General features: G+C 27.1%; 1 protein-coding gene across 1 annotated transcript; it reads right to left on the minus strand.

Moving 5' to 3' along the window:
- Nucleotides 1-4,051: 4,051 nt before the first annotated feature.
- Nucleotides 4,052-4,906, minus strand: LOC115033616. The gene is made up of 2 exons (XM_029486459.1): nt 4,463-4,906; nt 4,052-4,375 (listed from the first exon to the last, which is right to left on the minus strand). Exons 1-2 carry the CDS (start codon nt 4,803-4,805, stop codon nt 4,083-4,085), a joined length of 636 nt encoding a protein of 211 aa, XP_029342319.1. The 5' UTR covers nt 4,806-4,906; the 3' UTR covers nt 4,052-4,082.
- Between the last annotated feature and the right edge of the window lie 5,351 nt (nt 4,907-10,257).

A 10,257-nucleotide genomic window follows, 5' to 3' on the forward strand; every position in this document is an offset into this window, starting at 1 on the left:
ACATGGGTTATTTTAAATTTTTTTCCTACCGATACATTGCCCTCTATTCGTACGTATTTGTACGCGCAATATAAACATTCGTAAGCTCTTCGGTCCGGGGGAGATATCAAAAAACCCGTCGGGGGGGTGGCGAGACGTCACGCCAGCCCCCGACATGGGTTATTTTAAATTTTTTTCCTACCGATACATTGCCCTCTATTCGTACGTATTTGTACGCGCAATATAAACATTCGTAAGCTCTTCGGTCCGGGGGAGATATCAAAAAACCCGTCGGGGGGGGTGGCGAGACGTCACGCCAGCCCCCGACATGGGTTATTTTAAATTTTTTTCCTACCGATACATTGCCCTCTATTCGTACGTATTTGTACGCGCAATATAAACATTCGTAAGCTCTTCGGTCCGGGGGAGATATCAAAAAACCCGTCGGGGGGGTGGCGAGACGTCACGCCAGCCCCCGACATCACAAGTGGATTTATTTGAACATGATGTACGCGGGTATTAGCTTATATACTATTCCAGGAGTATATATAACGTTATTGTTTAATTTCAAAAAACTGTCACGGTCACCAATACAATCTGTACCAATGTATTGTAATAAATTAATCTATAGGTATTTGAAAAAATTTTAATTATATTTAAATACCGACATTTAAAAAAAAAGTTCTCCTATTCTCCTATTTACCATCTACTCTTATATTTATGGTCAATGTGTATCCATTAGACGAGAGGATGGATAATTTCTGATCAAATAATGCTGTATTATTTATTATTTCCAATACTTTTATTAATTATTATTTAATTAATTTTTCTTTGTATCAAACAAAATGGTGTGGTCATTATATTATAATATGTATTAGCTAGTCACTTTCTCCGTGAATTAACATTTTATTAGTACTATTGTAAAATATTTTGAAATAAACTTTGAATATACTTTTAGGCTTCCATTATTTAATAATATTTACTTTTTAAATTTATTTTTTTATTTACTTTATTGTAACTCTAAAAAATATTGTTTTTTCACATATAATAGTTCATAATTATTAGTCATAATATAATATACCTAATTTTACACAGGTTTCTTGCATGGGTACTCGTAATTCGAATTCTCCAAACTTAAAAGAGTAAAAACATATTTATTTAATGTAATTATATTAAAACAAATAATATTATATTACCTATATTAATTCATAATGGTATTAATATTTAATTATTATTGTATTAGTTTGTATATTACACATTATAGTAGGAATATCGTATATGAGATCTCGGGGCCCCCAAAAATTGGGGGGCCTCTGTGAATTTCACACCCAACACTCCCGATAATTGCGCCACTGGGTAATAATAATGTTAACTATAATAATTAAGACAATTTATTATAAGTATGCTGTATGAGTTTGAAAATTATTATTTATCTTTATAATATAAAATACTAAAATAGATTACCTATTATAATTGCTAATGACTGTTACACACGTGGTCCTGTATTTTTGTAGACTTCTGTAATTTAACTTGTACCTATATTTATTTAAATTATTTTAACATAATATAAGTGGATAGTTTTTAAAATTGTCCATGACTAGGACTACAGATAACGTTTTTGTTTCTACGCCCAAAATTCAAAGACCTTACGTTGTGGTTATTTACGACATTTTAAAATATTAGGTGTACACAAATGTTTTTGTATAATTTTGTTAAACACAGCTTCAAAACACATTGCACATGTTTACTAGATTATTCCCATACTTTTATCCCTAATATTTTGGTTTTTGATCTCGCTGCACTGGAAGGTACACATGGTGCATTATTATCGTAAATATTTTTCATAATTTATTGTATCATGCATAATACAAAACAAAATATGCACATTTGCTTATTATGATAGGACTATACCTAGTTTTTTGTATTTAAATAAATTAAATTCACATACAATTCAAATAAATAAATTGTTTTGTTTAATGTTTATGCATGATGATTTTTTAAGAATGTTCACCTTTTTTTATGCTTATGCTTTTTATGTTATTGTCTACTGTATAGGTACTGTGCTTTCTACATTTTTTACTTTCATCAGGCTGCATATAGGACATAGGTACTTAGAAACAATATTATGTAAAATCATATGAATCCCGACTCTATCATGATATACCAAATAAATCATTTTATATTAATGCACTATTTTTATTGTAAATTTCAAAATTTGTTAATAATAATTTTATATTTTGTTTGTCAATATAAGTTATACCTACTAAGTAATATTTACTTGAAATAGGTAATTTGTAATAATAATTGTTTATAAAAATAGAAACAATCAATTGACTAGGTACCTTATTTCTTTATAATTTTTGTAATATACTTTTACAATATCAAAATTACATTATAGACAAAATAATAATTTTTACTGAATCAAAATTCATCTAGATTACTACAACTTTTACAAAGAAAAATTGTTAGGATATGTTTAAGTAAAAATACTTTCTTTGGTTCAACTAAAGAAAACTTTAATTTATTAGATGTGTTACCATTTGAGTCTGTATATAAAAAAATAACTATTGTATATATAATTAAAAACTTTGAATCCTTTCTGGATATGAAAAAGGTAATGATTAAAAGAGAAAATAGGGCATTTGATGTCAGAATGGAGTATTCTAGAAAAGCGTATGGTAAAAAATTCATAGATTATCTAGGTCCAAAAAACTTAAAACAATAACATTTAAAGATATTTCGCTTCCTACAAATATTGAGACGTTTTTAGAAAGACACATCATTTCACTGCGTGGTACATCTCTTTTACGGTCTTCAAATCAAAATGTACTATTGGACAGCCTTCAATTACATGTTAATAATAACAGTAATCAAACGGAAAATGAAGTCCAAAACTCAGATATTATCAATGATCAAAGTGAAAGAGAAGACTTAGTACCACAAATAGATAATGTTAGTAGTAATCAAACTGACAATTTAAATGAAGAAGACACAGCAGTAGAAAGTTGGAAGCGTAAATCTAAAAAACAAAGGACTACAAAATCATACCTTGTTCTAATCCTCATTTAAGACATTTGGACATAAATAACTAAAACATAATGCCAGTAAATTTAAAAAGGGAAATATTCAATACAGAAGGGAATCGTACCTATAGAAATGAAAAAATTCAGATTTGGTTATTTTCCAATAAATAATAATTACTAACTAAATTAAATACTAAAAAACATCTGGGAACAAGACATTATTTTATTTTTTATTTGTTTGATATTGTTTTTTTTACAATACTATTGTCTCATTAGGAAGTTACCTACAAACAAAACCATTTGACTTATAAATTATAATTTACTTTGAGACTGAAGTTAGTTATTAATTTAACTAATCGCTCTATTATCTAATTATTAGATATTATTAGAATTATTAGATTCTAATATATACTATTATGCTATACCATTGACCCAATTCTTTAGATACACGATTCACAGTGAGTTTATACATGTAGGACATAATTAGGCACCCCAAATACGTGCAACATTGGCCATAAGATGTCAATAATGTCAATGTGACTTATAATATAAAATAGTTGATCCATATTTTATAAAAAAAATAAGTAAGTTTAGATTTTTACAAAGATTTTTCCAAAATATACCAGAATGTATAAAAAAAAAGAAAGAAAGTGGGCCAGTGATCCCCCGTTTGACGGTAGGTATTAACCATTATAAGGTAACATATTTCAAAGTTTTGATTTAAAATAATATTATAATTATTAACTGGAGATAGTTTCTTCACAGTAGTTATATTGTTGAAGATGTTTTTCAAATGATTACATTAAATTACTATGGATCTTAAATGTTAAATTACTATTCCTTTATGATATTGATATTATATTAATTGTACACCATTAACTTTACTGGTACCTATAATACTATAATATGTTTGAATAATAATTATTGCTATTACTACTTTGTGGAAGCAATATAAAATTAACTTACATAATATAACAAGTTGACTTATTTTTGTATAAGATATTTTTATGTTCAGTAATTTGAACACTATAAAATTAATTTGTATCATGGTAAAAAAAAAAATATATAAAATATAATATTTCAAATTGAATACACTAAATATTCACATGGGGTAACAGTTGAATTTTTTACAGCTTTTGTTTTTTTCCTTGTGTCATCAAATAGCTCCCAGTTGTTTGGTCCTCGTTTTCCATAAGCATAATAATGTCCTACAGAGTTTCTTAACCTACTTAATCCTTGTTGATAGCAAAATACACCTCTCAGTTCAAATGCTTTTTCATTTATGATAAGTACAGGTGGGATATTTGATAACTTTATTTTAGGATGAGATGCTGCTTCAGTGCTATGCTGGCTGCTATTTATTTCATCCTCCTCTGAAATAAAATAGATTTTACTAATATAAATAAATGATCAGGATAAAAACCATATTTCAAGCTATAAGATAAATACAAAGTTAATACCTATCCAGTTGAGGAGCTCAATAAATACATGCATTTGTATTGTAGTTGTCACTGTTTTGTTACCAGTGCACGGTGTACTGTTTTTTTCAGTATGACCACATATTGAAGTATTAGTTCTCATCCTACTATCTATATCCTGTTGTAGGTAACTTAAGTCCCCATTTTTAATTTGAATAATTATATAAGGTACAGCTATAGGGGTTAATGTTGTTTTTTTACATATTAGATTTGTACACTTTATTATGTCTAAAGCTGATGGAAGATCATTAAATAATTGTTTAATTATATGTCCTATTGTGGTATCACAAACTGCTAAAATAGTCTCATATTCTAAAAATTCCATATGTGGTTCAAGTTCACTTATCTGAAATCAATATACAAACATTATAAACTATACAAATATACAATAGAAATTGCATACAAAATTATGAAATCTATTATGTAATCCACTTTTTTATTACAGTGAATATTTCAATAATATTCATGTTAGTTACATAACAACATAAAAATGAGATATAGAAATAGATGATTACATAGATAGATACATAAATTTAAACAATAAAATAAAATGTTAAAGTATGTATTTCAATATAAATACCATTATATTAGCTCTATCTGAATAAGTTGATGATGTAATACCTTGTCTTACAATTTTTGATATAAATGAAAAATATTTATTATTTTCCAAAAAATTGTTCAATTCTTGACTGTATTTAATACTATCACAATAAGCAACCATAATAATGGAGGAAACCGTATCAAACGCACAAGTGTTGCTCATAATTACTTTCCCAATGTTTTGAACAACACAACTTTTTAGTTCCTCTGCTCGTGATCCATTTTTTAATAATGGCAATGATGTTATATTTTTTGAGTTACTTATGTCCAAATGTCTTAAATGAGGATTAGGAACAAGGTATGATTTTGTAGTCCTTTGTTTTTTAGATTTACGCTTCCAACTTTCTACTGCTGTGTCTTCTTCATTTAAATTGTCAGTTTGAATACTACTAACATTATCTATTTGTGGTACTAAGTCTTCTCTTTCACTTTGATCATTGATAATATCTGAGTTTTGGACTTCATTTTCCGTTTGATTACTGTTATTATTAACATGTAATTGAAGGCTGTCCAATAGTACATTTTGATTTGAAGACCGTAAAAGAGATGTACCACGCAGTGAAATGATGTGTCTTTCTAAAAACGTCTCAATATTTGTAGGAAGCGAAATATCTTTAAATGTTAATGTTTTAAGTTTTTTGAAGCTGGATTCTACAGCTGCAGAACTTGTAGTTTCATCTCCAAATCCAAAAATAGGTACCATTAACCCAGACCATAAAGGGAGAAGTTTTAAACATTTAATTATGTGTGGAATCAAAGTTGGCATGTACATCGCATTAATTCCTGACCCTTCTCTTAACAATAATTCACTTCTTTTTAAAATTTCTTCTGCCCAGGATTTAAAAGGATTGTTTAAATTATCAAGACCTTCATATTGTCGTTCATATTCTTCCTCCAATAAAATTCTTGCTTCATTTTCATTATCAACTATAAGCATAATTTCATTAAACTCTTCTTCAAAATTGATGAATCCTGATGATGTAGCTTCTATCAGCCTTTTTTTATGGCGCTCACAAGCTGTTTCATGGCCCAGCTCAACATCATTCCCATCTGTTTCACTATTTAGTACTACAAACATTGATAAAACTAAAGAATAAATATCTTCAATGGATTGACTTTTTACTAATATCCCAAATAATCTAAGAATTATTTCTTTGACTCGTCTGGACGTTGTTTTTAGAGGTGGCCATCTGGTTATCATTTTTATAAAATGAGCAACATCCGTTCTAACGAAGCACCGGGGCAGCCAATGAGAATCTGAATCTAACTGATTTAATGTCAAATCAGCACAAACATTAAGATACTCTTGAAGAGATGAATATTGCGTAAAGCATTGTACTATGGCAGATATGAGGGCTAATGACTGATCGCACACCGTTTCTTTTGGAGGCGGAACATTACAACTAAGCCATCTTGCAAACCAATTAAATATAGCAATATTTGTATGACGTTCACTAATCATATTACTCACTGTAAAGCTATGTTTTTTAGTAGCATCATATACTAATATTTCATATAAAAACAAAGATTTTGTTTTTTCCATACCACATTTTTTGAAATTACTAATAACAGATCCAGTCGCATCGATTATAATTTTTGGTCGAGGACAATTTCGACAGTAATCCCGGTACACATGAATTTGTTCACTACTTTGATAATGGAGAAAAAAAGGAAAACAACCCATATCTTGTAAGACATTCTTGTATTCTTCTTCTTCTTTCATTAAAGCCAAAGCTGTTATTGTGTCTTTATTTCTGAGTTTCTCTGAATTATGTCTCCATTTTAAAGTTCTTAAAGCTCCACCAGATGGAATAATTGCTGGTTCAGAGTCACCTAAAAATTCAGATTTAAACATAATATACTCAGTGGTATAAGGATATTTATTTTATAAATTAGTAACTTTTAATGAGTCATACAAATATTTTATTTCTATTTAAGTCATATTTTATTGATACTAATGATCTATTGTATTAACATAATTCTAATTTCACATTTAGTTAATATAAAATAGTGCAGTGAAAAACTATGTCATTATTGCTTTTATATATTTATTTATTTTTCGATGTGAGGATAAAAAGTAAGAATAATCAATTGTATAATTAAAAAATAAATAAATTTATTGACTAAATAGATAACTACAATTATAATATTATGAAAATATTATCAATTAGTTGTTAAACTATTCATATTAAAATTATTAAACAATATTAAATCAACTATAATAAATAATTTTTTAATAATTCATGAAGTTATTTTTATAAAAATCATGTATCTAGGTAAGTCCTACTTTGTTTTTTTCCGTGAACTAAAAATATTATTTTTTAAAAGTATTATATGTTATTGTAGCAGACAACTCAAAGACAATTTATGAATTGATAAGTGCCTACATTTTGTATCTAATATTTATCATTACTGTCGTATATTGTACGCTTGTACGGGTGATACCACAGAACTAAAGTTGTACTTATTCAATTTTTCAAACTATTTAGGGAATCATAATTAGTGAAAAATTAAAAAAGAAAATAAGTTACCTTTCTATTAAATTAAAATTATTTTATTAGATACCTAATAAATAATACTAAGGTAGGTACCTGATTTCATGAGCCGTACTGCTTCAAATTCTCTATATGTTTCACTAGATTTTCCACAATTTACAATAGCCGACACCACATTGATTTTAGCTTTTCCAGTTAATCGTCGTTTTTTAATTATATTATGTGGATCATCAAACTGTCCAGTGTATGTGCATCTCATAAGAACTCTTTTATAACAAATTAAATTACAGTTAATTGCTGTTATCATTATTTTGTTGTATTTCCATTGTTATGAATTAAACTTTTAAGGATTTATCCAAAAATAAATTAAAAATAAAAATCACAAGATACCTAAATAATTAAATTATATATCTATATTATACTATTATATATTATATAGGTATCATTGTATCAATAATATTTCAAGTTTTATAATTGTTTTTAAATTTATATTATAACTATAGATTTATTAGTCTTTAATTAATTCATTAAAATACACACCTAGAATTTTCTGATGGTCTTTCAAATATAACTCCCTTAAAATAAGAATAGCATATTGAACATCTTCCATCTACTACAATAAAACGGTTTCCTTCATCTGTAACTTTAGCTCTTCTAAAAGCAATACAGCAAGGTAAATTTGTATGCATCCATGTATGTTCAGCTAAAATATTTGTCCATGCTCCTTTCGGTAGTGCCAAATAAGAACGAAAACTATTTTTATTTTTGTATAGAACTTCATTAGGTTCTATTTGCTTCCATTCATCAATAGACAACGTAATGGTAAAATGTTTAGATGGTAAGTTTTCAACATTGTCACCACTGCTATCACTAGATTCATCTATAAATATTAAATTATAAATACCTATATTTCATAAAAATATTATTAACCAGTAGGTATGTAATTTACTAAATAAATAAAAAATCATAAATATTCTATATTAAGAGATTTAAGACACATTGTTATTTAAATTGTATTTTATTTTTGAAAATATTTAATTGTTATTTTATAATATTACCAAATTCAACGATTGGCTCAACACTTTGAACGTTATTTTCAGAGTCAAGTCTCTTGTTTACTATACCAATTTCAAGCTTTTCATGTATACCATGGCGTCCTTGTTGAACAAATATATAAAGAGCACTTTTGCTCATAGAACCACCTAATCGATTACTGATATCTGACCATACAGTGTTTGATGCTACAACAATTTCTAAAATAATAAGATTATAATTAAATTAAAATTCATGAATTAGCTTGAGAAATATTAAATAAATACTTTGATTAAATTGGTTTTGTTTTTATTTGTATTTATAAAAAAAATGTATAAACATATACATATACATAATACCTATATCACTAGATATATTATATCACATGAAACAAAGACTGAAATTAACCTTAATTAGGTAGGTACCTACTGTTCAGAGATTTACCTAACTACTTACTTTTCATTAAACTAGGTAGGTAGTACTGTAGACCATTGACCAATTCCTACCATTGAAAATCTCTCATTCAAAAATTAGTTTTTTACAGAGATTTTTTTCATCATAGAATTAAAGACACTAATATACTTATAATCTACAAAATGTGTTTATATTATTACAATTTTAAATAAAAATGTAGATACTTACTTTTTACACCATTGTTTTCTTCAATTACTGCATTTTTATAGTAGAGTACTGCGTTTATAATCCTTAGTGGATCCACTAAAGGTTTTCTCCCAACCATGATTATGTATTGTAATAAGCAAATTAAAAATATATTTTAAATATTACAAAAAATATAATAAAAGGTACGTAAAACTGTTTTGTCTCACTCAACTGTAAGTATAACACTACACGATGGTCGACCGTCAACTGAAGAATCGTAATTCGTATAGCTAATGATAGGTTATAGGTACCTAATATTTTAAACCAAATTATTAAACCTATTTTTAAACAATTGATTGTGCCTTTATAATATAATTCCACATGAAAACTATTTTAAGAAAAGGCAGTATGGTACCGGAGTCAAGAGACAATAGACGGCCGGCTTTGTCAGCTAGCGCGTTTGTAACAGTCAGTAGGTAGGAAACAAATTGGGAATCTATTCTAAATTTAAAACATACATAATAATTTTCAAACTCATACAGCATACTTATAATAAATTGTCTTAAATATTATAGTAAATATTATTAAATAAAGGAATCCTTAAAGTATATTCAAAGTTTATTTCAAAATATTTTACAATAGTACTAATAAAATGTTAATTCACGGAGAAAGTGACTAGCTAATACATATTATAATATAATGACCACACCATTTTGTTTGATACAAAGAAAAATTAATTAAATAATAATTAATAAAAGTATTGGAAATAATAAATAATACAGCATTATTTGATCAGAAATTATCCATCCTCTCGTCTAATGGATACACATTGACCATAAATATAAGAGTAGATGGTAAATAGGAGAATAGGAGAACTTTTTTTTTAAATGTCGGTATTTAAATATAATTAAAATTTTTTCAAATACCTATAGATTAATTTATTACAATACATTGGTACAGATTGTATTGGTGACCGTGACAGTTTTTTGAAATTAAACAATAACGTTATATATACTCCTGGAATAGTATATAAGCTAATACCCGCGTACA

The sequence above is a fragment of the Acyrthosiphon pisum genome, chromosome A1, assembly GCF_005508785.2.
Source record: "Acyrthosiphon pisum isolate AL4f chromosome A1, pea_aphid_22Mar2018_4r6ur, whole genome shotgun sequence".
NCBI classification, from domain to species: Eukaryota; Metazoa; Arthropoda; class Insecta; order Hemiptera; family Aphididae; genus Acyrthosiphon; species Acyrthosiphon pisum.